Genomic DNA, 27,220 nt, shown 5'->3' on the forward strand with positions numbered 1-27,220 from the left:
TTCCACATCATAACATCATGGACAAAAGAGAAGAACTACGTATCCCAGAGGACCTCACGGTCACAGAAGGAAGACACATCACGGAAGATATGTCATCTGGTTGCTCGCGGTCTTCTTCACTTTCGCTTGCTGCCGGGAGAGGAGTGGGTGTGCTTTCCAAGCCGGGCGCCTTCATCAAGTAAGGCTTTCGGTTTCGGAAACTCTCCCATTCTCTCTCTCTATCTCTCTCTATCGCTCTTTCACTCTCTCTCTCGTTACATTTGATTTATTATCCTTACTCCCAATTAGATTGTATTATATCGTGTCATCTTGCATTCCAACACTGTAGTTAGTAAAACAACTTCTCCTTCTTAGATTGTTGCCGCTGCTCCGTTTCTTATCGGCAAGCCGGGGAGGAGGGGCCCCGTGAGCCTACTGCCCCCCTGTCACGTGCACAGATCTATCTAGGTAACTCCGTGACACCATGGTATCACCCTGCTGTTCCCCTGTGTCTCCAGGTGCCACCTGCTGACAATGAGGGGCTGACCTACACTGAGCTGCAAGCTGTGACCCCCAGCTTCTGCTGCCCTGGGCCCAGCGTGGTCCCCCAGCCCCCGGTTATCTACGTCCAGCTGGGCTTTGGGGAACCCCACTGATGTCCCCCACAGCGGTTGCTGCATTTGTGGAGTGCAGTAATGGAAACAGACACCAAGTTACCCGCTTGGGTCTCACTGATGCCCTCTGCTCCCCCAGTCCCACAACTCTCCCCACATTTAACATCCTTCAAATCCCCACCGGTGTACACCAAATCCTCCCAAATCCCACCAAATCCCTGCATGGTCAGCGCTACCGTCACAGTGCATCCTTATCACCTGGATTCCTTTACACCCCTCAAGACCTCAAAATCCTCCCCAGTCCAACCCCAAGCCCTACCAGGATTTATGAAGGAACCCACAACTCTCAAACTCTGCACCAACCTCCACCACCAGCCCTGAGGGACCCCCGGGTTGGTCCCAGTCCAAAACAAAAGTCCCCAAACCCCTGAGTGGTGTGTAACAACAGGTGTGCACTACCCCACAACAGGCGTGCAATCCAAGGAGTGTTCTCACACATGTGTCACTGTCACCACTGCTGAATCCCACCGCCTCGCTGGGCTCACATCCACCACTTGGTCTCCATCAGTGCTCACAAGCCTCGATGAATGTCAGTGGGGCCATTATTTCTGCATGGAGGAATGCAGTCCCATCCCTTTGCCTCCTCCACATATCCGTGTCAGATGCCACTGTACCAATGTGACCCCTCTGCTGCCGTCTGTCCCACGGCAACAGAATGTGATGGGACATTGGTGGGAAGGTTCCACCTCTGCTGCTGTCCCACTGACGTTCACCTCTGATGTCGTGGGCCAAAATAATCACTCAGCAGGCATTACTTTCAGAATAGCCCTCGTGAAATATATGATATCGTTCTACTCTTAGTGACTGAAGTTACTGTTGTTTCTTAACAGTCTTGTGTTAAAAATGTTCCCAACCACACGTGTGCACACCCATATGTGTGCATCCACATGTGTGCCATTGTGTGTCTTCATGTATATTACATGTGTGTGCACAGTCATATACGCGCAGCAGCCGTACATATGTGTACTACATGGTTAGTGCTCTGCCTCTGTGTGTCTGTGACATCGTGTGTGTGCATGGATACACGTACAAAATAATGCACATGTGTGTGTCCTTAGCATGCAACAGAGGTATGTGTGGGTGTTACTGTGTCCCCAGTGGTTCCTGCTGCTGTCCTCATTGAGGATGGTGGAGGAAAGCACAGTGGGGACAGAGTTTGGAACGCAAAGTTCGTGGAGACAGCAGGCTGGACGTGTTGGGGACCACCTGGGACATCCCATGTGGGACACCCCACTGAAGCCACGTGTCCTGTGTTTTACACCCCCTTAGATGATGCCGTGCATTGCCACACAGTGGCAGTGCTTTGCAGGAAGCGTGTGACAGCTCAGAGGTGACAGCCTGTGTGGGGAATCCCAACAGGGACTGCAGTTCCAGCTTCATGCAGAGAAGCCCATGGCGTATCCCCAAAGACACCACCCCTTGGGGACCGCAATTGCAACACTGAGGAGGTGACATCATGTCACTTCTTCTCCCTTGGAAACGGAAAGCTGCTCTTGGCCACTTCCTTTCTCTGCTGCAGTCTCACTGTCCCCAAGCTGCTCCTGCCGCATGGCACCAATGGCGGTGGCCCTCATCCTCGGTGAGTGACCATGGGGATGTGTTGCCATGGGGGTTGGTGGCCCTGTGTGGGACCAGGACCGTGTCCCTTGCAGGTTGGTGGCTGGTGGCAGCGACCAGGGCACAGCAATGTGAGTATGGGGACAGGGGGAGAGGGGAAAATGGGGACGGAGGCAGGGGAGTGTGGGCAGGGGGCCAGCAAAGGGGCCCAGGAGGGTGTGCAGGGACAAGGCTGACTGCTGTCCCCTGTCCTAGTGCCCCGACCCTCCCTGTCGCTGCACCCCAGCCAGGGGGTGTCCCTGGGGGACACTGTCACCCTGCGCTGCCACCTGCCCCGGCCGGCTGCCTAGGTTGAGCTGTACAAAGAGGGAAAGTGGAGATCCAGAAAAGAAATGGACCAGGAGCAGGACGTGGCTGAGTTCTCCTTGGCTGGCATGATGAAGGAAGATTCGGGGACATATCAGTGCCAGTACCAGGGGTTGGAGCCAGCAAGGACATCACAGAAGAGTGACCCCGTGGAGCTGGTGGTGACAGGTGAGGGCACTGGGGAAAGCAGATGGCCCTGGGCTGATCCCACAGGACTGTGTTCCATCTCTGTTACCTCTCTCTGCTCAGATCACAGCTATCCCCCACCCAGCATTTCCCTGAGCCCCAAAGAGCATGTGGAAATGGGGAGCAACATCACCATCCAGTGCTGGAACAAGAAGTATGGGGCCACCTTCCTCCTGCACAAGGATGGGCACTCAGCCCCTATCCAGCACCAGGAACCCGATGATGGGGGCACTGCCACCTTCACCCTCTTTGGGGTGACCCCAGCTGACTCTGGCACCTATAGGTGCTCCTACCGCGTAGGGGGCTCCTACCTTCTGTTCTCACCCCTTGGGGATAATGTAACCCTGGAAGTGATTCCCAGACCTGCACCACCACGTAGGTCTGAGCCCCCATTTCGTTCTCCCCTTCTCACCCATGACTGACAGTGTCACTGCAACCCTCATCCACTGTGGTGGGGGCTGTGTACAAGGAAACCTAAAACACTTTGACCCCACAGGTGACAATGGGGGTGCCAGCAGGGACCTGGTGGCAGTAGTGGTGGGGCGCTGGGTTGCTGCCATTGTCTTCATCATCATCCTCACTATCTCTGTCCTCCTCGTTGCCCAGAGAAGACAAATGCAGAGAGATGAGAGGCCTGGTGGGGAAGGGGTTTAATGGCTTTGATCCCCCATAGATCCCCTATAGATCCCCACTGGTGTTGTTTGGGCCCTCCATAATCCCACCCTTCTCCCCACCCGTTTATGACTCAGGTGCCACCTCCAGAAGCCCCGAGGCCGTGCAGTTCCAGGTCAGTGTCTGGGTCAGGGGACCCCTTACCTCAACCTGTCCCATGGCCCCTACCCCAGACCTCACCAGTAAACCCCAAACCCTGCCTGTGGGGACCCCAAGGATCCCCCTCCCTTTTATGCCTTCCCATGACTTTGTGTGCACCGCCAAATCCAGCCCATGGGGACCTCCAAATCTCCACCATGGGGATGCCCCACAACCCAAACCGAAGCCCCCTCGCATGCTCCAAGCCTTAAACATCCCCAGACTCAATGGGCACGCTCAAACGATAATGTGACCCCAAACACCACCCACAGGGAACCCCAGTGCCACAGCCACAGATTCCCAAAATCTACACCACCCCATAATCCCAACCCCCTTCTCCTGGACAGCCCTCCACCCGTTACACAATGCCATCATCCCCTCAGTTGGGATGTTGGGATCCCATGGTCACACTGCTGTCCCTGTGTCCCCAGGTGTTCCCCGGTGACAGCGAGGGTCTGACCTACGCCCAGCTGCAAGTTGTGACACCCAGCACCCACCCCCCCGCCTCTTCTACCACCCCTGAACCCCCCATTATCTACGCCGAGGTGGGCACGCGGGGACCCCGCTGATGCCCCCTGATGTGTACGCAAACACGGGTGTGTTGTGTGCACACATGGACTTCAAGGGTGCACAGTGCCAGTGTGCTCGGTGTGCTCACCATCACGTGTGAATTACAGCCATGTACCTGTGCGTGTGAACACGTGGATGTGTATTAAACGGGTGTGCACCATCCCATGTGCACATCAGGTGTACAAACACGTGTAGGACATGCTGAACTCTGTGCCTCTGTGTGTGTCTGTGTGATGCTGTATGTGTGCACCACCAGCTGTACACACTGCTGCTCATGTGTGTCCTTAGCATGTGCTCCCGGGGTCTGCACTACACGTGTGCCTGCACAGCACATGCATGTCATCAACACGTGCTCCGTGCCTGCACCACATCTGTCCCCACAGCACACGCGTGTCCTTACCGTGTGCTCCCCACGGCGCATCTCCATCTCCACAAGTCAAACCAGCCCCCATCCCACAGTGGTTTTGGGGCAGGATGTGTGGTGAGGAGGGAAAATGCCTTTGGGTGACGGTTGGGAACAGGACAGAGGGGTTGTGGGGTTTTCCAGAAAGTGGGGGAGAAGAGGAAGTTTGTGTGTGGGAGGGCTGTGTGTGGGAGCAGCAGTGAGGGGAATGGCAGGAGAGCTGACTTCCCCCTTTTGGTGGTGGAAGGGGAAATGCTGGAGAGTTTGTGAGCTCAGTGGAGATTATGGAGTCCAGATGGAGGATTGTGGGGGGGCTGGATGGAGACCTTTTGGGACCACAGGGAGATCTGGCAGCTTCATGAAAGATCTGCAGTCTTCTCGATGGAGGTTTGGGGCTGGATCGAAATGTTGGGTTGGTTGGAGGCTTTGGGTCTGAGTGGAGGATTTTGGGGTGGATGGAGGTTTTGGTGTAGATCGGGTATTACGGTATGAATGATGGATTTGGTGGCTGAATGGAGTCTTGGGGGCGTGGATGTTGAGATTGCGTCTGGCTGTAGAGATCAGAGGTTGGATGGAGATTTAGGGGCTTGTCATGGCTTTGTAATTTTGCTATTGGTATTCCACATCATAACATCATGGACAAAAGAGAAGAAGAACTACGTATCCCAGCAGACCTCACGGTCAGAGAAGGAAGATACATCACGGAAGATACGTCATCTGGTTGCGCACAGCATTTCGCTTTCAGTTGCTGGCAGGGAGAGGAGTGGGTGTGCTTTCCAAGCCATGCGCCTTCATCAAGTTGGGCTTTCGGTTTCGGAAGCTCTCTCACTCTCACTCTCTCTCTCTCTTTCTCTCTCTCTTTCTTATTTCATTTGATTTATTACCTTTACTTTCAATTAGATTGTATTATATCGTGTCATCTTGCATACCGACATCATAGTTAGTAAAATAAGTTCTCCTCCTTAGATTGTTGCCGCTGCTCCGTTTTTTTTGGGGGGGGGAGGGGTAGCCAGAGGGCCCACAAGCCTACTGTCCCGCTGTCACGGGCACAGATTTATCTAGATAACTCTGTGACAACATGACATTTTGCATACAGACATGGAGGCGCGCTAGTAGGTTTGTGATACACGTGTACGTACATCTCTGTTGCCCATGTGACAGCAGACACACGTGTAATGTGTATGTATCATATTCATGCAGTGCACGTGATGGTGAGCACACACAACACACCTTGCAATTGGCATTGGTGATGTTCATTGTGCACCCAGCATACACGTTTTTGTGCACTAAAGTAGCTTGCACATGTGTTGTGTGTAAGCATGGCCATGCACCGCTCTGGTTTTGTAGATCTTTGTGTTGGAGTGGGGCAATTTGGTCTGTCCCAGAAGAATGGTGATGGAATTTTGGAGTCACTTGGGAATAATTGGAGGTTCTCAACTGCTGGTAAGGAATTCATGGTGTGTAAGGAAGAACTTTGGGGTGAGAAAGGAGCATTTGAGGGTAACTGATGTTATCCAAGGGCAACTGATGTCATCTACGTGGACTTCCACGATGTCTTTGAAAAGGTCTCACACAACTCCCTCATCCCTCAATTGGAGAGATATGGATATGAGCATAGGGCTGTTCTGGAGAGATGGAATTGCTTGGAAGGTCACAGCCAGAGGGCTGTGATGGGATGGAGTGCAGCTGCAAACCCAGTGTGCACAAAGGGAGGTCTGAGGAGCACCTCCGAGGTTGCCTTCTTCATCTTCTTTGTGGTCATCATAGTGGTTTGCTTGTTGATGACTGAGACTTCCAGATGAGTGCTCATCCCTCCCCCATCCCTTCTCCAGTGCTGTGGGCTGACCCTGGAACTCTTCAAAGCAGACCTTCAAAACAGAGAGGTGATCTGTGTTTCCTTTCTACCTCTCTGAGTCTCATTCTTTCTTCATCTTCCTCAGTTTTCTCTTGTTCTTTTTCTCTGATAAAACTACTCAGTAATTGCAAGACCTATTTTGGCATCTTGAAAGCCATATCTCATGTGGAGTTGTTAAGTGCTGAAGTTGTTAAGTAGTTGGGAGGCTTATTTCAGTTCCTTGTTTCCATATCATTTAGCCACACAGTTTAAGCTCGAGCCTAAGTTCTTAAGAGTGCCAGTGTTTGGGGGATAATTTTATGCCAGTGTTTTGGATAATTGCAGTATATAGATTCTCATTAAAATTGATAACCGCATGTGGACCTCTGCCTTTTATTTTACCTTAATCCAACCGGGGGTATTCGCCTGTCTGGTCACCCCTTCCCTCCACATACAGGTGAGATGTGACAGCAGCTCTTTGCAGCCTGTGTTCTTCCCCTCCTGGTCAGTTGTGTCCCATCCCACATCAACATTCCCTGTGTATCAAAGGCGTGTCCCAGATCACAGCACCCAAAGCCTGGGCGTGAGGGTTTCATTCATTCAGCTGATCCTTTCTCCTCCTACTGCCTGGACCCCAGTCTCCAACTGGGAGGACCGAGGAGATCGTTGCCTGTGCTCCCAACCCCATCAGCATATCTCCAAGTGATGTAAGGTCCCTTTTGGTGTTTTGCAATGCCCTGGTTGCAGCCTCATGAGAGCCAATTGGAAAGACCAGCAGTGAGTAGCAGTCCTTTGGCTTTCTCATATCTGCCATAGAATCATAGAATCGCTTAGGTTGGAAAAGACCCACAGGATCATCCAGACCAACCATTCGCCCTTCACCAATGGTTCTCACTAAACCATGTCCCTCAACACAACATCCAAACGTTCTTTGAACACCACCAGGGTGGGTGACTCCACCACCTCTCTGGGCAGCCCATTGCAGTGCCTGACCACCCTTTCAGACAAGTAGTATTTCCCAACGTCCAGCCTGAACCTTCCCTGGCACAGCTTGAAGCCATTCCCTCTAGTCCTATCACTAGTCACCCGAGAGAAGAGGCTGACCCCCAGCTCACTACTACCTCCTTTCAGGTAGTTATAGAGAGCAATAAGGTCTCTCCTGAGCCTCCTGTTCTCCAGACTGAACAACCCCAGCTCCTTCAGCCGCTCCTCATAAGGCCTGTGCTCCAGACCCCTCACCAGCTTTGTTGCCCTCCTCTGGACACGCTCCAGGGCCTCGATGTCTTTCTTACAGTGAGGGGCCCAAAACTGGACACAGTACTCGAGGTGCGGCCTCACCAGCGCTGAGTACAGGGGGATAATTACTTCCCTGTTCCTGCTGGCCACACTATTTCTGATACAAGTCAGGATGCCATTGGCCTTCCTGGCCACCTGGGCACACTGCTGGCTCATGTTCAGTCTAGCGTCAATCAACACCTCAAGGTCCATTTCCTCTACACAGTCTTCCAGCCACTCTGCCCCAAGCCTGTAGTGTTGCCTGGGGTTATTGTGGCCAAAATGCAGGACACAGCATTTGGTCTTGTTGAGTCCCATCCCATTGGCTTCAGCCCAGCTATCCAGCCTATCCAGATCCCTCTGTAGGGCCTCGCTACCCTCAGGCAGATCAACACTTCCAGCCAGCTTGGTGTCATCTGCAAACTTACTGAGGCTGCACTCAATGCCCTCATCCAGGTCATCAATAACGATATTAAACAGGACAGGCTCCAGCACCGACCCCTGGGGAACACCACTCGTGACCGGTCGCCAGCTGGATTTAACTCCATTCACCACCACTCTCTGGGCCTGGCCCTCCAGCCACTTCCTTACCCAAGTGACAAGAGTGTATCTGTCCAAGCCACGGACTGCCAGCTTCTGCAGGAGAATACTGTGGGAGACAGTGTCAAAGGCTTTGCTGAAATCTAGGTAGACCACATCAACAGTCTTTCCCTCATCCACCAGACAGGTCACTAGATCATAGACGGAGATCAGGTTGGTCAAGCAGGACTGGCCCTTCCTGAACCCCTGCTGGCTAGGCCTGATCCCCCGGTTGTCCTGCATGTGCCGCGTGATCTCCCTCAAGACAATCTGTTCCATAATCTCCCCCGGCACCGAGGTCAGGCTAACAGGCCTGTAGTTCCCCGGATCCTCCCTGCAGCCCTTTGACGTGCAGAAATCAGACTCTATAGCCAGTAAGGATATAGAGCAGGTATGTGTTTATTGGTGACGCGCGTACACCCTGGTACAAGGGGGATCGTTCCTCCTAACTTGCACACCGTCCAAAGAAGTCGTGCTATAGATATAGGTCAAACTAATACATAATCAGGAATTCAGATACATATTCACTACATTCCCGAGATCCCATTAACATACAGTCCCTCACCCCACTAGTCACAGAACCGGGCCGGACCAGCCCTTAAACCGTTGACAGCTCACACACTGACTCCCTTCCTGTTAAAAGTGGAAGGTAGCACCCTTTTCTCACCTAGTGCGTAAAGTGGGTGGAAGCTAGCTTCCGAAGAATGCTTCTAGCCGCACAGCAAAAGGTCAGGGTCGAGCTTGTGAGATCAGAGTGGGCAGTGCCAGCTCTGCCCCTGCTGGCTCAGCAGCCCGCCCACAAGCTGACAGCCCCCTGGCACCGGTACAGTGCTTTGGCTAGCTTCAAAAAAAGCCCTAAAAAGAGCTTTTGGTAGGCCTATTTGCCTACGTATTTGCCTACATGGTCCCTTGTCCAGCACAGTCTTACCTGCCCTGCAGCTGGTCTCTGCAGCAGGGAAAGGGGAAGGGAAGGGAAGGGAAGGGAAGGGAAGGGAAGGGAAGGGAAGGGAAGGGAAGGGAAGGGAAGGGAAGGGAAGGGAAGGGAAGGGAAGGGAAGGGAAGGGAAGGGAAGGGAAGGGAAGGGAAGGGAAGGGAAGGGAAGGGAAGGGAAGGGAAGGGAAGGGAAGGGAAGGGAAGGGAAGGGAAGGCGCGGGAAGGGAAGGGAAGGCGCGGGAAGGGAAGGGAAGGCGCGGGAAGGGAAGGGAAGGGAAGGGAAGGGAAGGGAAGGGAAGGGAAGGGAAGGGAAGGGAAGGGAAGGGAAGGGAAGGGAAGGGAAGGGAAGGGAAGGGAAGGGAAGGGAAGGGAAGGGAAGGGAAGGGAAGGGAAGGGAAGGGAAGGGAAGGGAAGGCGCGGGAAGGCGCGGGAAGGGAAGGCGCGAGAAGGCGCGGGAAGGGAAGGGAAGGCGCGGGAAGGGAAGGGAAGGGAAGGCGCGGGAAGGGAAGGGAAGGGAAGGGAAGGGAAGGGAAGGGAAGGGAAGGGTAGGGAAGGGAAGGGAAGGGAAGGGAAGGGAAGGGAAGGGAAGGGAAGGGAAGGGAAGGGAAGGGAAGGGAAGGGAAGGGAAGGGAAGGGAAGGGAAGGGAAGGGAAGGGAAGGGAAGGGAAGGGAAGGGAAGGGAAGGGAAGGGAAGGGAAGGGAAGGGAAGGGAAGGGAAGGGAAGGGAAGGAGAATAAGGGGAAGGGGAAGGGGAAGCGGAAGCGGAAGGGGAAGGCTCTTCAGTAAGCCCAGTGCCAACACCACCAGCTGAGGAGATTCTGCACACACATTCGGTCTCAGTTTCTCCAGTGAGATTCCTTCCAGCTTGATGGCAATGGGCTCTTTTTGTGGTCATCCCCAGGGGCTCCCCATCCTCATTTTGATATTCTTTTTTGGTGAAAGGGTGAAACTGAGGGACAGCCTTATCATCACATCTAGATTTTGTATCTCCCATTTCCTGCCATGGGCAGTAGCAGGCCACTTCCTAGCAACACACACCTACCTGTTCCCTCGCATGTCTGCCACACTCGGACACCACATCCTCCTCTTCCATGTCAGCAACAGTTATCTGTAATTCATGCTCTCTCACAAAGGCCTCATGCAAATGGTTCTGCAAACTGTGCTGTGCTATCCGTGCATGCAAGCACACCTTTGGCTCAACTTCCAGTTCAGCTTGCAAACTCCTTATCACTGCTCTCAGTGACTCAGTTCCTCACTCAGTTTGGTGCACAACACATCTATCTTCCTGCACTGCTATCACTGCGGCACCTCAAACTCCACAGACAATGGCCTCACCTTCACCAGATCTCAATCAACGTCCTTTTGACAAGTCCTGTATCCGTTCTGCACTCTCCATCAGGCTGAACTCGTGTTGACGTGAGCAGCTGCCACAGAGCGCAGACATGGCCCAAACAAGAATCCTTCTTTCTCAACTCAGATCATAGCCCTTCTGGATTCCTCTTGCTCTTTATCCGGGGCATTCTGCCCATGATGCCAAGGAAAATGTCCCGTCCCACTCGGTGAGTTGTGAGAAAGGTGAATCTTCGGAACCTCCCAAACAGGGCACTCCTTTCTGAACCCAACTGTCCCTGTATTCCTTCTGGCTGGTGGAACTGGAATTGCCAGAGTTGGTCAGCAATTCCCTCACTGCTTGTTCCTCTCCAAATTTCCACTTCATTTCTTTCGTGAGTTGCCGTACGACGATGGTGATCTCCATGCAAGCTTCCACATGTGACCTTATGTGGATGTTGGAAGAAAAGATCATCATTCTGAACACCATTCTACACCACCTCCAGCACAGCTCGTTCCCTCCCATACTGGATACCTCTTTCCCTGCTGCTCTCCCGTCACCACCTCACACAGCTCCCCTCAGAGTTCCATTTCTCACCCGATGCCATACGCTGTGAGATATCCCTTTGGCAGTGCAGGTCCGCTGGCCTGGTTCTGTCCCCTCCCAGCTCCTGGTGCCCTCCAGCCCCTCGCTGGCAGCACAGGGTGAGAAGCTGAGAAGCGGAACCATCTGTGGCTCTGTGCAGCACTGCTCAGCTACAACTGAACCATGGCTGTGCCATCAGCATTGGTTTTCTCCTAAAGCCAAAACACAGCACCACACCAGACAAGATGAAAACATGAACTTTATTCCAGTTGAAGCCAGGAGAGAAGGGCAGGTAAGGGGTACGTGCAGGTCTGTAGATAGGGTCAAAGCAGAAGTTGAAGGTAATTATCAATATTTCTAGGGATTACATATGGCATGAAATCAGTTACAAACTTTCACCCCCAGTACTGTCAGCTCTGTGTATCCAAAGGCTGCGGGCACCGAGGAGGAAGAAGAGGCCAAGGCCAAAGGCGAGGGCAGCAGCGCATCCTCTCACCATCACCACCACCAGATTCCCATGGGACTCCTCAGCACCTGTGGGGTGTGAGAGGTGGAGTGACTGCATCCCTGGAAGAAAGTCCCTGGGGATGCCGCCCATGGGTGACACAAGGGGCACCCAAATGGGGGGCTCTGACCTACCTGGAGGTGCAGGTCCCCATGTCACCTTCAGCATCACACGGCCCCCAAGGGCTGAGGGCAGAAGATAGGTGTCTGCAATGTGGTAGAAGCACCAATAGATGCTGGTGTTAGCTGGGGTTACCCCAAAGAGGGTGAAGGTGGCCATGCCCCCACCACTGGTGTTCCTGTGCTGGACAGGGGCTGAGTGCCCACCCTGGTGCAGGGAGATGGTGCCCTGATAACCCTGGTTCCTCCTATTTTTGTACATTTATGCCAATTTTGGGACTCCCCACAACCACATAGCAGACGTTTGCTGTTCAGGAAACACCACACTTCCTTCAGTGTCACCGCTGCCCCATAGGACACCCCCCTTGAAGTGACAGCCCCTCTGTACCCACCCTACACACCTGTGGGGTGTCCCATAAAAAGTGCACCCCCCCAGTTTTTTCTCCCCCCAAAATGTCCCATCACCCTCAAGTAGTGTCACTCAGCCTAGGGGGTGTCCCCACCCCATGACAAAGGAGAAAGGGCCTCTGCGGGGAGTGGCCCCCAAGTGTGGCCCCACCCCTGTCAGTTCCTCACTTAACCTGTGGGGCGGGACCCAGCTCCCCACAGACACTGATGCAAACAGAGGAGGTGAGCACATGGGGGGTTCCTGGTGGGCTGAGGGATGTGTGGCAGTAGTGGAGTACTGGGGAAAGGTGAAGAGTCGTGGGGTTATCGGGAGGGATACGGGGTCATGGGACTATGTGGCAGGATGTGGGGTTGTGGTAGTATGGGTTGGAGATATGGGATCATGGTGCTCTGTATCTCGATACAAGGCCAACGGGCTGCACATGGGGCAAGCAGACAGCACGTGGAGCTCTGGAGTGGGATGGGGGGTCATGGGGCTGTGGGGCAGGACATATGGCTGTGGGGTAGCAGGGAGGGTTTTGTGGTGGGGCATGAGGTTTTGAGGAGTTGTGGGGTGTGGAGAGCTGTGGGAGAGCGGTGGGATTTGGGGGCAGTGATGGGTTTTTAGATGGGGAGGCTCAGTGCCCTGCCCCTCGTCTTCTCCTCACCCTGAGCAGGAAATGCATTAATCAAGACCAAATCTCACCCCATGTCCTGCCCCACAGATCCATATCCTGCTTCATAGCTTTCTGCCCACAGCCCCGGAGCCTTCCTCCTGCTGTGCTCATCCTCATGTCTTCGGGATTACTAGGACCACATACACCTTCCCATAGCCCCATATCACACTTCATAGCCCCATAACTCTTCCCACTGCCTTATATCATGCCCTATCGCTGCACATCCAACCCCATATCCTCATTGCCTGTCCCATTCCCCCAGAAATTGACATATTACCCCACGGCTCCATTTGTGCCCCATAGCCCTGCCTCATAGCCCCTTCACTCCATAGTCCAACCCATAGCTCTGCTATCACCCCTTAGCTCATCCTATAGCCCCAGTTTGATACCATGGCCCATCCTGTAGCCCCAGTATGACCCCCTAGCCTGCCCTACAGCTCTGTGCTCTTTGTCCCACAGCCTTCCTCTCGCCATGCTCGTCTTTGCTGTCCATGCGCTGACCTTCGCCGTGGGATTTCCTGCCAACGTCTTCACCTTCCTCACCCTCCTCATCAAAATCCGATGTCACCGTCCTCATCCCCACCTCACCGCTGCCGACCTCCTCCTCCTCCACCTCACCACCACCGACCTTCTCCTCCTCCTCTTCCTCCCCTTCAAGATGGCTGAGGCAGCTGCCAAGATGCTGTGGCCCTTCCCCACAGTGCTCTGCCCCATAGCAAACTTCTGCTTCTACTCCAGCATCTACCTCAGCACTCTCTTTATGGCTGCCCTCAGTGTGGAGCGCTACTTTGGGGTCGTGTTCCCGCACCGCTACAACCGGCGCCGGAGGTTATGGAGGACGATGGCCACCAGCGCTGTCCTTTCAGTGATGGCATTGTCTCATTGTTCCATCATCTTTGTGGCAGAATATCACAGAGATTTTGGTGTCAATGGGTCTGAGGCTGATGGGGAAGGTGGTTATGGAGTGAATGGGACCAAGACCAGGGAATCCGGGATGGAGAACCCCTATGACGTTGGCCTCACTGGGCTGAAGATGGGCAGCTCCCATTCCTTTGAAGCCAATGTTATCAACCTTGGAAAATTTGAGTTGATCCAACCTGACTGCGTTGACACCAATGTCCCCAACACCTCCACTGCTAACATCACCATCTCCAGTGTCTCAAAGAACTCCAGTGCCGACATCTGCAGGATCTCCAGCCCCAACGCCAACCTCAACAACTCCAGCTTCAAATCCTCTGCCTGCACAACCCCAAACACACCCCACATCCCCACCACCACCCCGTGGACTTCCCAGAATGCCTCTGAAACTCAGCGCCACCGGGGCTACCACTGCTACGATGACTTCTCCCAAACCCAGTTGCAATTCGTCCTCCTGCTGCGCCTTGAGCTCTTCCTCATCCTCTTCCTCATCCCCTTTGCCATCACCATGTTCTGCTACATTGGCCTCATCTGTGCCCTCCTCACTCGACCCCACATCCCGCTGCAGAAGAAGTACCGCACTGTGGGGCTGGCTGTGGTCACCATGGTCAACTTTGGGATCTGCTTTGGACCCTACAACATCTCGCATGTGGTGGGCTTTGTGCAGCAGCGCAGCCCTGAGTGGAGGCCCTACGCTCTGCTCCTCACCACCCTCAGCGCTGCGCTTGACCCCTTCATCTTCTATTTCTCCTCCAGTGCAGTGCGGAGGGCGGTCAGTGGGATGGTGGGAGCAATTCGGGGCACAATGTGTGGGTTTTGGGGTTGGTGTTGGCAGAGACAATGAGCCCCAACCTGGAGGAGGTTATGGGGTAAATGAGGTTCTTGTGATTGGAGTGGGCTTAATGGGGTAGGAGGTCAGAAATAGGGATAGGTCCAGATTCCTTGTGGTCAGCGTTGTCCCGCAGACGTGTCCAATGTTTGTGGGTCAACCAATTCTTGGACAGTGTATCATTGTCCCATGGGGTTGGGGTCAGCATGGAAACATGGTAGAGATCAGTGGTGTCAATGAGATCCCACCGATGTGACCAGTGTGGTCAATGCAGAATCGTGAGTGTGACTTAATGTTGTCCCCAATGTCCAGTGGGGTTGGGATCAATGTGGACCAAAGGATCGGACCCAGCGTTGCTTCATCCCCACTGTCCCCAGTTCCTTCCGTGTCCCCCATGTCTGCAGTGCCCACAATATCCAGGAATGTCCCCAGTTCCTCCAATGTCCCCAGTGTCCCCAGTGCCCTCAGTGCCCTCAGTGCCCCCAGTAATCCCAGTGTCCTGACAGCTGGCAATAACTTCAGGGCCATCAGCACTTCATGGAGATCCCTCAGCACACGGCCCCTCTCTCCAGGGAAGGAGGACATCTGCGGCCTCAAAGCAGAGTCCCAGCAGCCCACCTCCATCAGGACGTGCCCTGCACTCTGTAGGGCTGATCCAAGGTGCTATAACAAGGCAGAAGTGCTAATTAAAACCTATTCAGCAGCCATGCATTTGTCTGAGAGTTCCTGGTCTCGTGGCAGTGACAGCCTGGCACAGCAGTTGGCGCAGCAGTTGGTGTGGGCCGGGCGAGCAGAAGGGCAGAGCATCGCTCCCCACTGCGGAGATCAGCTCACCCATCAGCTGCCTCCCAAACAACACATCTGGATGCGGTCTCTACGAGGCTGAAAGCTCTTCCCAAAATCAATGCAGGTCTCCAGAGTGTGCACACCCCAGAACGTGCCCATGCAGGTCTGCAGCAGCTGGAAGTGCCTGAGCCTGCACCCAGGTCATTGCCTAGGGCAAGGTGGTCAGCTCCACGCCTCCAGACCCCCTTCAGATAGAAGGAGAGAAGGGTGGCTGTCGTAGGGGACTCCTTCAGAGGGGAACAGAGGCTCTGACACATCAGCCAGACTCTACCTGTAGGGAAGTGTGCTGCCCTCCTGGGGCCCTGCTCAGGGACATCACCTGGACACTCCCTGCTCCGGTTCACCCCTCTGGCTCTTCTCCCTTACAGCAGTGATGCAGTCACTGAGAGAAGCCTGAGGGCCATGCAAAGGGTGTTCAGGGCCCTGGGGTGGTCAGTGGGCAGAGTGGGAGTACAGGTGGAGTTCTCCTCTGTCCCCTCAGTGGCAGCGAGGGATACTGAGAGGATTGGGAGAACTCATCTGATAAATGCGTGGCTGAGAGGTCGGTGCCACGGCAGGAATTCTGTTTTTTCTGACCACGGGGCGGTGTACTCTGTGCTGGGCTGATGGCTGCAGGTGGATCCCAGCTGTGTGAAGGGGGAAGCGGATCTGAGACCCAGAGCTGTTGGGGCTCACTGAGAGGGCTTTGAACTGGCAGCCTTTTGGGGACAGCGTGAGACATGGAGGGGTGACAGTCTGTGTGGGACGCCCCAACTGGGGATGTGTGCAGTGCTCTGTGTGTGTCACCACTGGGTGCCCTCAGTACCACCACCCACTTGGGGACCACGAATACCACATGAGGAGATGACATCACAGCATGCTGTCCACAAGAGGAACAGACAGCAGCTCTTCGGCCACTTCTTTTCTCTGCTGCAGACTCGCTGTCCCCAAGCTGCTCCTGCCTCATGGCACCAATGGCGGTGGCCCTCATCCTCGGTGAGTGACAATGGGGACGTGGAGCCACGGGGGTTGGTGGCCCTGTGTGGGACCAGGACCGTGTCCCTTGCAGGTTGGTGGCTGGTGGCAGCAAGCAGGGCACAGCAACGTGAGTATGGGGACAGGGGGAGAATGGGGACAGAGGGAGGGGAGTGTGGTCAGGGGAGAACAGAGGGGCCGCGGAGGGTGTGCAGGGACAAGGCTGACTGCTGTCCCCTGTCCTAGTGCCCCGACCCTCCCTGTCACTGCACCCCAGCCAGGGGGTGTCCCTGGGGGACAATGTCACCCTGCGCTGCCACCTGCCCCGGCTGGCTGCCTGGGTCTGGCTGTACCAGGAAGGACGTTGGTCATGCGTCAAGTACAGTGACAAGAAGCAGGACACGACAGAGTTCTCCTTCCTTAGCGCAAGTCAGGATCAAGCAGGTACATATTTGTGCCAGTACCAGGTGTCTCAGTCAGGGAACATATAAGTGATGAGTGACCCCGTGGAGCTGTTGCTGACAGGTGAGAACACTGGGACAGTGGACAGCTCTGTGAGTTCTCAACAGGACCGTGACCCATTGCTGTCCACTCCCTCATGCAGATCGCAGTTTGCTCCCACCTCATATCTCACTTCACCCCGAGGAACGTGTGGGGACAGGGACCAATGTCACCATCCGCTGCTGGAACAAGGACTATGGGGCCGCCTTCCTCCTGCACAAGGATGGACGCTCAGCTCCTATCCAGCGCCTGGTCCCACATGATGTTGCAACAGTCTCCTTCACCCTCTTTGGGGTGACCCCAGCTGACAGTGGCACCTACAGGTGCTCCTATCGCCCCAAGAACTACCCCTTTCTGTCCTCACCCCTTGGGGACAGCGTGACACTGGAGGTGACACCCACACCTGCACCCCCAGGTAGGTACCTGCCCCCCATGTGTTTGTCCCCAGCGCCACCCATGGGTGGCAGTGTCATCACATCCCTTCCCCATGGAGGTGATGCTGGGGATGAACACACCCAAGTACCTGTACCCCACAGGTGCTGAGTTGGTGTCCCGTGGGAACCTGGTGGTGGCAGTGGTGAGGGGCTGTGCTGCTGTCCTCATCTTTGCCCTCGGCATCTTCTTTGTCATCGATGCCCGCAGCCTCTGGATACGGAGAGATGAGAGTCTGGGTGGGGAAGGGATTTAATGGCTTGGATCTCCTGTACATCCCCTACACATCTCCCCAGTCTTTCTCTTCCTCTCCTTCCATTCTTCTGTAGAATCCACCAGGTGTACCATTGGATCCACTATACATTGCCTATCGATTCCCTCAGATGTTCCCTGCCCCCATCCCATCTCCTATAAATCCATCATGTATCCCCTGCCTCCCCTTCCAGGCCCTATAAATTATCTAGTCCCTGTCATCTTGTGCATCTGTGTCCATCCTTTACTGATCCACTATAAATACACCCAAGTGTTACCTACCTCCTCTTGCATCCCCTGTTTATTCTCACAAGTCCAACAAGTTTCACACCCCCTTCATCCCCCATAACCCCACAATGATCCCCTTCTGTTTTGACTCCGGTGCCTACCCACAAATTCCTGAGGCTGAGCAGTTCCAGATAAGTCTTTGGGTCAGGGACCCCTGATCCCAGCCTGTTCCTGGGCACCCCATACTCCACCTGGAACCCAAATCCCTGCCCATGAGGACCCCAGGATCCCCCAGATGTGATGGCTTACTCTAACCTTGTGTGATGCCCCAAAATCCTGACCAGGGGGAAGCACAAATCTGCATTGTGGAGATCCCCCAGGGCCCAAAACAAAGTCCTTGCACCAACTGGGGAAAACACAGCCATAAACATCCCCCTGACAGTGTGGGCAATCCATGCAATGTAATAGGACCCCCAAAAGGCACACATATTTACTCGCAATATCGGACCAGTGTTACCCCAAATCAAAGTCCCCCCAGATCCCCAAACACACCATCACTGACCACACCCACACACTTACAACAGAGATGTCCCTCCTCACAGCTATACTGAGGAACCCCACAGTGGTTCTCCACCGTCTCCAGTTGCAGGAGAATGGCTCAAAGAGCAAGGACATTGTGAGTACGAGTGCTACGTGCACTACCCAGGCTATGAGACCTTGAAGCTGTCAAAGCAAAAAGAAAAGCTGAGGCTGCAGTTAAGATAAGGGGGAAGCTAGCCTGGGGAGAGACTAAGGCAATGGAATGTGAGGAACAGTGTGAAAAGCTGTGTGATGATTAATGCTGGACCAATAGATTTGCGAGCAAGACGCGTGATTTCTGTATGCTAACCAATCATGAGCTGTCTATCTCCTTGTGCACCCTGTATTTCTGTATAACTATGAGCTGATTTGGGCAATAAATCGAAGCTCCACCATTACTTCTATGAAGACATGTGGTTTGTTTCGGGCAACCCTCCTTCAAGTGGTGCCCAAACAGGGACCCGGGAAAGCCGCACAAGTTGCCACCGTGATTCGACGTGGAGGCAGCGGGACGCTCGAGAGTTGTCACAGCGGTTTGACCTGGAGGTAACAGGAGCGGGGAAGGTTGCTGCGGGTAAGTGCTGTTTGCCAAGAGGACGGTAGCTCAGAGCGGCGTGTGCCGAGAGGACAACGACTCAGACCTGCAGCGGGGTGAGTGCCATGTGCCAAAAAGGATAACAACTCGGGTAGGAAGATTGCGCGGCTTCCTCCTCCGCTACTTGCTGCTTGCATGGATGTGGAATTTGCAGCAGCACAGACACTGCTTCTTATTATCCTCACTAAGCGAGGGGAGACAGTGAAGGACAAAGACCTAGCTAAGCTAGTAATGGGGGCCCGAGAACAGGGGTTCTTGAAAACTCCTCAGCTCATTTTCGTAGTGGAAGAATGGCACGAAACTGGGGACTGCATGTGGGACACATCCATTCAGGGCAAGGCGAAGGCGAATACTGCCCTAGGCGCTGTAGTCACAAATTGTGATTAATACTCTTAAGACTATGAGAGCGGAGGCGAAAGTGGCTGCCTCTGCTACCCAAGTTATAGCCACTCCTGCGAAGGCAGGGTCCTCTAATTTCCCCAAGAGCTGCTCTCATCTTTTCAATCTCTTTAGAGGACCAATGGCGGTGAGGAGCCTGGCGGGGTCAAGGCAGTGTTCATCCATAGCGAAATTGTTGGGTGGGGGAGCAGGGGCCTCCGCAGACCACGCTGCATCAGCACCTCCCGAGGAGGAAGCTCCTTCTCAGCTGGCTGAGGCGACTGGCATTAAGATGTGGAAGTACATCGCGACAGAGAGCAAGGGGGCATGGCGAGCCGGCCGGCGCTGTATCCACCCCTGCCAACCTCCGAGCCTCCTCCCACTGCTGATCTGCCAACCTCCGAGCCTCCTTCCCCCACTGATCTGCAGCAAGTCCCTCTGCCGGTTAGTGGAGACGAGGAGTCTGACTCGGAGGCAAACTTATTCCCCCCTGACCGTCATTAAGTTTCTATGGCAACGCCAGGACAACCTACAGTCACTGAATTAGGGAGACAAAGCGACAAAGCCATACAGAAGCTAGAGGGTCGACGGGACCATGCGCTGAACTTAGTCCCTATAAAACCGGCCCAATCGGTGCAACAACTGGTTGAGCAAATCCCGGCTGTGGACTCCTGCGTTCCAAAGCCATCCTCTGGTCCTCTGTCTCATTATACTGTGGCAGAAGGGGCTCCAGTAATGGAACGGAGATGGACTGGCATAATTTGGGATGCCATTCTGGAAGGTGAGTGGCAAACAGCAGGTGCACTTGCCTGTCCACTCATGCAGAGTCCCCAAGGACCGCAATATGAGCAACACGAGTGGAAAGTTTGCAGCAAGCGAAAAAGACTGTAGGAGAGAATGGGGTAAAGTCTGATGTGGCGCGAATGATGCTTGATTGGCTATTTACTGTTGATGTTAATTCCCCGATGGACTGTGCTAATCTGGCTAGGCTGTTGTTAACTCTTTCTCAAGTTATTATTTGGCAACGGGAGTGGGAACACTTAGCGTGGGTGGAGGCTGGGCGTCCGCGTAACCAGGGGGATGTCCTGTTTGGGATTAATCCTGACATGATAACGGGTTTGGGAGCACATGGGAATATGGCAGCAGAGTTAACATATCCTTTGCAACTGCATTACATGGCAGCTCAGCTGGCTAAGATGGCCTTTAATGCTGTGCCTGACATGCAACCTTGGCCATCGTTCGCTGCCACTCAGCAGGGCCCAACCGAGCCAAATCCACCATTTTTGGACAGGCTGTGGAAGGCTCTTGCCAGTCAAGCAGAGATGTCCGAGGAAGCTAAACAGAGCATGTTTTAGCTGCTTGCCTTTGAGAATGCTGATCCCTCTATTAAGCGCCTGCTCCCCAGAAGATGCTGGGGTTGGAGAAATGTTGGATCTTGCTAGTAGGGCAGAGCAACAGCGTAGTGGGCAAGTTATGGCAAATGCCGTGGCACAAGCCATCCAACCCACTGCAAGGCTGCTTGCAGCAGCTGTGACGAGAATAAGTGGGAAGGATGGAGGGCAGAAACCGGGGATATGTTTCCGCTGAGGGCAGAAAGGTCATTTTCACTGTGCCTGTCGCACCAAGGTCTGGTGTGAGCAGTGGCATGGGCCCTCTCCAGGTGGTGAGATCAGTGTGTAAATTTGGTATCAGATGCCTTATACGTGGTAGGAGTAGTGCTATGTATAGAGCAAGGTTTGATTAAGCTCCCCCAGGACCCAAGACTAGCTCAACTCTTGTTGAAGGTTAAGAGGGCAAGAGGTGATCACTCTGTGCCTTGTAGCATCCTGCATATCAGGAGTCACCTAGGGACCCAGGGTCTAGGAGAGGGCAACGCTTGTGCTGATGCACTGGTCAGTCCACTACTACATGCCCCGCAGGATTCCTTTCAGGCCGCAAGAAGCAGCCATAACATGTTCCATCGGTCGGCTAAGGCACTGAGGCGCCAGTTCAGCCTGACAGGTACAGAAGCAAAGGGCATTGTGCGGGCATGCTCTCAGGGTTCACAGCACGGGTCTAGCCTAGGTCTAGGAGTTAATCCAAAGGGTTTACAAGCCTGTGAGATTTGGCAGATGGATGTCACTCATGTGCCAGAATTTGGGAGGTTAAAGTATGTACAAGTATCCATTGATACCTTTTCTAGAATGCTGTGGGTTACAGCACAGGCTGGTGAAAAGGCAGCCCATGTGGTGAGGCATTTGACAGCTTGCTTTGCAGTCATGGGTGTGCCTCAGAAGATAAATACAGATAATGGTCCGGCGTACACGGGAGGTTGGGTTCACAGGTTCTTGCAGATGCGGGAGGTAAAGCATGACACTGGAATTCCTCATAGTCCCACAGGTCAAGCAATGATAGAAAGAGCTCATAGAACTGTTAAAGAATACCTAACGAAACAGAAGCAGGAGGAAGACATTGATCCAGTCGTGAGATTATCACGAGTCCTTTAAGTCCTTCACTTCCTTAGCTTAGTAGGAGATGCAGAACTAGCTCCTGTAATTATACATCATAGTCAGATTCATATGCAGTCTACTCCCTCAGAGAAGGTTCAATATAGGAACCCTACCACTGCCATGGGGGAGGGTCCTGCTCCGCTACTGTTTAACAGTAGAGGTTATAGTTGTGTCTCCCCAGGATCTGGCCCATTATGGGTTCCCAGTAAATGAACCAAACCAGTCCTGAACATCAACAACCCATCTCAACCCGACGACTACAACAGTGACTCCGGAGAGCAATAGCCGCGTGGTGTACAGACATCATCCATAGTGCCGCGACTGCCAGGCTGCTACCGGTATTCCCTCAGCAGATGGCAGAAAACATCTCATCGGGAAGGCCTCTTGGCCACTGGGAACTGCCAGGAGCAATTAGCGGTTACAAGAATCAGAAGTGCACTAATTGTGGGGTCGGGTACAGTTATTGATCCAGTGCGGGGGCTGTGGTATTTTTACTCATCGGGATACTGAAACTGTAGGTAAAACTGGTGTGCTGTGTGGTCTTAGCTTACTGACGAGGAACGCTTTGTAGAAGTGTGTAGCACAAATCTTGTGTATTCTTATAGACAGTGATTGGTGTGCTGATAAGCGTGCCTTGCTTACTGTAATGCTCGCAAAGAAATGGTTCAAGATGTGATTCCTACTACCTGGCTTGTGCCAAAAGAAACAGGGGAAATTGTAGGAGAGTGGCTCAGGGAGCAAGAATTTGTGAGCTCGAGTGCTATGTGCACAGCCCAGGCTATGAGACCTTGAAGCTGTCAAAGCAGGAAGAAGAACAAAGGCTTCAGTTAAGATAAGGGGGTAGCTAGCCTCAGAAGAGATCAAGATAGAGGAATGAGAAAAACAGTGAAAAAGCTGTGTGATGATTAATGCTGTACAAATAGCTAGCGAGCAAGACGCGTGATTTCTGTGTGCTAACCAATTATCAGATGCCTCATGCACCATTTATTTCTATATAAGTATGGGCTGATTCTGGCAATAAAAACCCCTTTAGAAATTTCCACCATTACTTCTGTGAAGACGCGTGGATTCATTCAGGCCGCCTTCCTCGAGTTCGCCATCCTGGGCTTTCCTTTTCAGGTTGACAGCCCTGTCGAAGCCTTCCTCGTTCTTCTTTGCACCCCTCACCACGTCCAGTTCCAGCTGGGCCTTGGCCTTCCTGCCCCCAGCCCCACACCGACCAGCACCAGCACCACCCTCCTGCCATGCTCCCTGGCCCTGCTGACACTGCCTGTGCATCTGCTTCTTGCTCTCCACTTTGACCTGCAGGTCCCACTTCAGCCATGCTGCTCTCTTGCCTTCCTTTCCGGACAGCCTGCACTGGGGATGGAGAGCTCTTGTGCCCTGAGCAAAGCGGCCTTACACATCTGACAGCTCTGCTCCTCTCCCTGTCCTTGAGGACAGATTCCCAGTTGTGGGCTGCTTTCCATCACTCTGTTGCTCGTCCGTCCACCCAACCATGCATCCATCCATCCATCCATCCATCCATCCATCCATCCATCCATCCATCCATCCATCCTCCTGCTGGATCTCCTGTTCCTGGGGCTGCACCTCCTGATCCAGTACAGACAAAAAAATTCAAGCCACCTTCTGCCTGTCAGTCTCTCTGTCTTCGCATCTGTTGGCCCTTCTATCCACTCACACACCTGAAATATGTTTCCTAATATCTATCTGTCCTTCCAATACCAATACCTCCACTCACCCCCAAAATCCTTAACCAGACCCTAAAATCCTGCAATCGACCTACAGCATCTCCGTTCTGACCCCAAAACTTCCATTCATCCCAATGATCTCCACCCATTCCCAAAACATTAATCTCACATCAAACTCCGCATCTAGCCCCACAATCTCCATCCAGCCACCCCAAATCCTTCATCCAGTCCCAACATTCACACCCCACATCACCCTCCACACACAGCCCTCCAAAACCTCAATCAACCCCAGGACCTTCATCCCCAAAAATCATCATCCACCCCAAAAAAACTCCATTCAGCCCACACATCCACCATCCAGCCATACAAATGTCACACATCCCCCAAAATCTCTGTCCACACTGAAACCTCCATCCTGCCCCTAAATCGACACCAACATCTGATCTCTACAGCCAGACCCAATCTCTACATCCACACCCCCAAGACTCCATTCAACCACAAAATCCATCATTCAAACCGTAATACCCCATCTACACCAAAACCTCCATCCACCCCAAAATCCTCCACTCAGTCGGAAAGCCTCCAACCAACCCAACATTTCTATCCAGCCCCAAACCTCCATCGAGAAGACTGCAGATCCTTCATGAAGCTCCCAGATCTTTCTGTAGTCCCAAAAGTTCTCCATCCAGCCCCCCACAATCCTCCATCTGGACTCCATAATCACCATCGAGCTCACAAACTCTCCAGCATTTCCCCTTCCACCACCAAAAGGGGGAAGTCAGCTCTCCTGCCCTTCCCCTCACTGCTGCTCCCACACACAGCCCTCCCACACACAAACTTCCTCTTCTCCCCCACTTTCTGCAAAACCCCACAACCCCTCTGTCCTGTTCCCAACCGTCACCCAAAGCAATTTTCCCTCCTCACCACAAATCCTGCCCCAACACCACTGTGGGATGGGGGCTGGTTTGCCTTGTGGAGATGGAGATGCACCGTGAAGAGCACACGGAAAGGACACGTGTGTGCTGTGGGGACAGATGTGGTGCATGCACAGGGCAGGTGTTGATGACATGCCTGTGCTGTGGAGGCACACGTATAGTGCAGACCCAGGGAGCACATGCTAAGGACACACATGAGCAGCAGTGTGTACAGCTGGTGGTGCACACATACGGCATCGCACAGACACACACAGAAGCACAGAGTTCAGCGTGTCCCACAGGTGTGTTTGTACACCTGATGTGCACATGGGATGGTGCACACCCGTTTAATACACATCCACATGTTCACACGCACAGGTACATGGCTGTAATTCACACGTGGTGGTGAGCACACCGAGCACACTGGCACTGTGCACCCTTGAAGTCCATGTGTGCACACAACACACCTGTGTTTGCGTACACATCTGGGGGCATCAGCGGGGTCCCCGCGTGCCCACCACGGCGTAGATAATGGGGGGTTCAGAGGTGGTAGAAGAGGCGGGGGGGTGGGTGCTGGGGGTCACAGCTTGCAGCTGGGCGTAGGTCAGACCCTCGCTGTCACCGGTGGACACCTGGGGACACAGGGACAGCAGTGTGACCATGGGATCCCAACATCCCAACTGAGGGGATGATGGCATTGTGTAATGGGTGGGGGGCTGTCCAGGAGAAGGGGGTTGGGATTATGGGGTGGTGTAGATTTTGGGAAGCTGTGGCTATGACCCTGGGGTTCCCTGTGGGTGGTGTTTGGGGGTTCCCACTATGTTATGGGGCTGCACATAGAGTCTGGGGATGTTTAAGGCTTGGAGCATGCCAGGGGGCTTCAGTTTGGGTTGTGGGGCATCCCTATGGTGGAGGTTTGGAGGTCCCCATGGGATGTTACGGATGGGTGTTTCGCACAACATCGTTGGAATCCATAAAGGGGTTTACTATGGGCAGTGTTTGGGGTTTCCTGTTGAGATCTGGGGGAGGGGCAATGGGGCACGTTGCGGTTAGGGTCTCCTGACCCAGACACTGACCTGGAACTGCACGGCCTCAGGGCTTCTGGAGGTGGCACCTGAGTCATAAAGGGGAGGAGAGAAGGGTGGGATTATGAAGGGACCAAACAACACCAGTGGGGATCTATAGGGGATCTATGGAGGATCAAAGCCATTTAACCCCTTCCCCACCAGGCCTCTCATCTGTCTGCATTCGTCTTCTCTGAGCAACGAGGAGGAAAGAGACAGTGAGGACAATGATGATGACAATGGCAGCAGCACAGCCCCCCGCCACTGCTGCCACCAGGTTCCTGCTGGGACCCCCATTGTCACCTGTGGGGTCAAAGTGTTTAAGGTGTCCCTGTAAACAGTCCCCACCTCAATGGATGAGGGATGCAGTGACACTGTCACCTACTGGTGAGAGGGGGTGCCCTGAAGGGGAGCTCAGACCTACCTGGGGGTGCGGGTCTGGGAATCACCTCCAGGGTCACATTATCCCCAAGGGGTGAGGACAGAAGGTAGGAGCCCCCTACGCTGTAGGAGCACCTATAGGTGCCAGAGTCAGCTGGGGTCACCCCAAAGAGGGTGAAGGTGGCAGTGCCCCCACCATTGGGTTCCTGGTGCTGGATAGGGGCTGAGTGCCCATCCTTTTGCAGGAAGATGGTGCCCCCGTATTGCTGGTTCCAGCACTGGATGGTGATGTTGGTCTCCATCTTCACATATTCTCTGGGGATCAGGGAAATGCTAGGTGGGGGATACCTGTGATCTGAGCACAGAGAGGTAACAGAGATGGAACACAGCCCTGTGGGAACAGCCCAGGGCCGTCTGCTTTCCCCAGTGCCCTCACCTGTCACCACCAGCTCCACGGGGTGACTCTTCTCTGATGTCCCTGCAGGCTCCAACCCCTGGTACTGGCACTGATATCTCACTGCATCTGCCTGCTTTATGCCAGCCAGGGAGAACTCAGCCATGTCCTGCACGTTGTCCTTCTGCTCGATGTATGTTGCATTTTGGTACTGATAGAGTCGGACCCAGGCAGCTGGATGGGGCAGGTGGCATCGCAGGGTGACATTGTCCCCCAGGGACACCCCCTGGCTGGGGTGCAGTGACAGGGAGGGTCGGGGCACTAGGACAGGGGACAGCAGTCAGCCTTGTCTCTGCACACCCTCCTCAGCCCCTCTGCTGGCCCCCTCACCAAGCTCCCCTCCCTCCGTCCCCATTCTCCCCCTGTCCCCATACTCACGTTGCTGTGCCCAGCTCGCAGCCACCAGCCACCAACCTGCAAGGGACACGGTCCTGGTCCCACTCAGGGCCACCAACCCCCGCGGCACCACGTCCCCATTGTCACTCACCGAGGATGAGGGCCGCCGCCATTGGTGCCGTGAGGCAGGAGCAGCTTGTGACAGTGAGACTGCAGCGGAGAAAGGAAATGGCCAAGAGCAGCTTTCAGTTTCCAAGGGATAAGAAGTGACATGATGTCACCTCCCCAGTTTTGCAATTGCAGTCCCCCAGGGGTAGTGTGTTTGGTTGTCAGCCATGGGCTGCCATGCATGGAGGTGCAATTGCAGTCCCTGTTGGGGTGCCCCACACAGGCTGTCAAATATTAGCTGCCTGCAAATTGCTGCCAGAGTGTGGCAATGAATAGTGTCCTCCAGGGGGTCATGGTTCAGTAATTTTATTATTGGTAGTCCACATCGTAACATCATGGACAGCACGGGTGATTAAAGGGTTAACACTTCAGTTCTGTTGGTTGACAACCTTCCAGAAACCTGCTTCTCAAAAGAGAAGAAGAACTGCATATCCCAGAGGAC

General features: G+C 53.9%; 6 protein-coding genes across 9 annotated transcripts in view; 3 read left to right on the top strand and 3 right to left on the bottom strand.

Annotated features, from left to right (window-relative positions):
- Window positions 1-15,216, top strand: part of LOC101749263 (free fatty acid receptor 3-like) — a 93,164-nt gene extending 77,948 nt beyond the window's left edge. The window contains exon 2 of the mRNA XM_040654252.2: window positions 13,229-15,216. Within this exon, the coding sequence (XP_040510186.1) occupies window positions 13,242-14,531 (1,290 nt within the window). The 5' untranslated portion in view covers window positions 13,229-13,241 and the 3' untranslated portion in view covers window positions 14,532-15,216. The remainder of the gene's footprint in view (window positions 1-13,228) is intronic.
- Window positions 1-27,220, bottom strand: part of LOC124417463 (V-set and transmembrane domain-containing protein 1-like) — a 242,283-nt gene that overhangs the window by 142,903 nt on the left and 72,160 nt on the right.
- The window catches only part of LOC100859870 (platelet glycoprotein VI-like), a 93,203-nt gene that overhangs the window by 40,128 nt on the left and 25,855 nt on the right, over window positions 1-27,220 (bottom strand). The window lies entirely within an intron of this gene.
- LOC107049014 (immunoglobulin superfamily member 1) lies at window positions 2,386-4,331 on the top strand. 2 transcript variants are annotated; one of them, XM_046904877.1, is made up of 5 exons: window positions 2,386-2,744; window positions 2,826-3,137; window positions 3,259-3,410; window positions 3,512-3,549; window positions 4,004-4,331. In XM_046904877.1, the coding sequence occupies exons 1-5, from the start codon at window positions 2,603-2,605 to the stop codon at window positions 4,029-4,031; spliced, it is 672 nt and encodes a 223-aa protein (XP_046760833.1). In that variant the 5' UTR covers window positions 2,386-2,602; the 3' UTR covers window positions 4,032-4,331. The 2 variants fall into 2 exon arrangements, with proteins under 2 accessions (XP_046760833.1, XP_040510438.2); XM_040654504.2 differs by having other exon boundaries at window positions 3,259-3,399.
- LOC107050189 (platelet glycoprotein VI-like) lies at window positions 16,470-17,722 on the top strand. Its single transcript, XM_046904783.1, has 4 exons — window positions 16,470-16,489; window positions 16,555-16,760; window positions 16,921-17,232; window positions 17,354-17,722. Exons 1-4 carry the CDS (start codon window positions 16,470-16,472, stop codon window positions 17,503-17,505), a joined length of 690 nt encoding a protein of 229 aa, XP_046760739.1. The 3' UTR covers window positions 17,506-17,722.
- Window positions 23,124-26,835, bottom strand: LOC124417460 (immunoglobulin superfamily member 1-like). Its single transcript, XM_046904862.1, has 7 exons — window positions 26,762-26,835; window positions 26,653-26,688; window positions 26,257-26,535; window positions 25,864-26,175; window positions 25,602-25,742; window positions 25,452-25,489; window positions 23,124-25,007 (listed from the first exon to the last, which is right to left on the bottom strand). Exons 1-7 carry the CDS (start codon window positions 26,781-26,783, stop codon window positions 24,870-24,872), a joined length of 966 nt encoding a protein of 321 aa, XP_046760818.1. The 5' UTR covers window positions 26,784-26,835; the 3' UTR covers window positions 23,124-24,869.

This window comes from Gallus gallus, chromosome 31 (genome assembly GCF_016699485.2).
Source record: "Gallus gallus isolate bGalGal1 chromosome 31, bGalGal1.mat.broiler.GRCg7b, whole genome shotgun sequence".
Classification (NCBI taxonomy): Eukaryota; Metazoa; Chordata; class Aves; order Galliformes; family Phasianidae; genus Gallus; species Gallus gallus.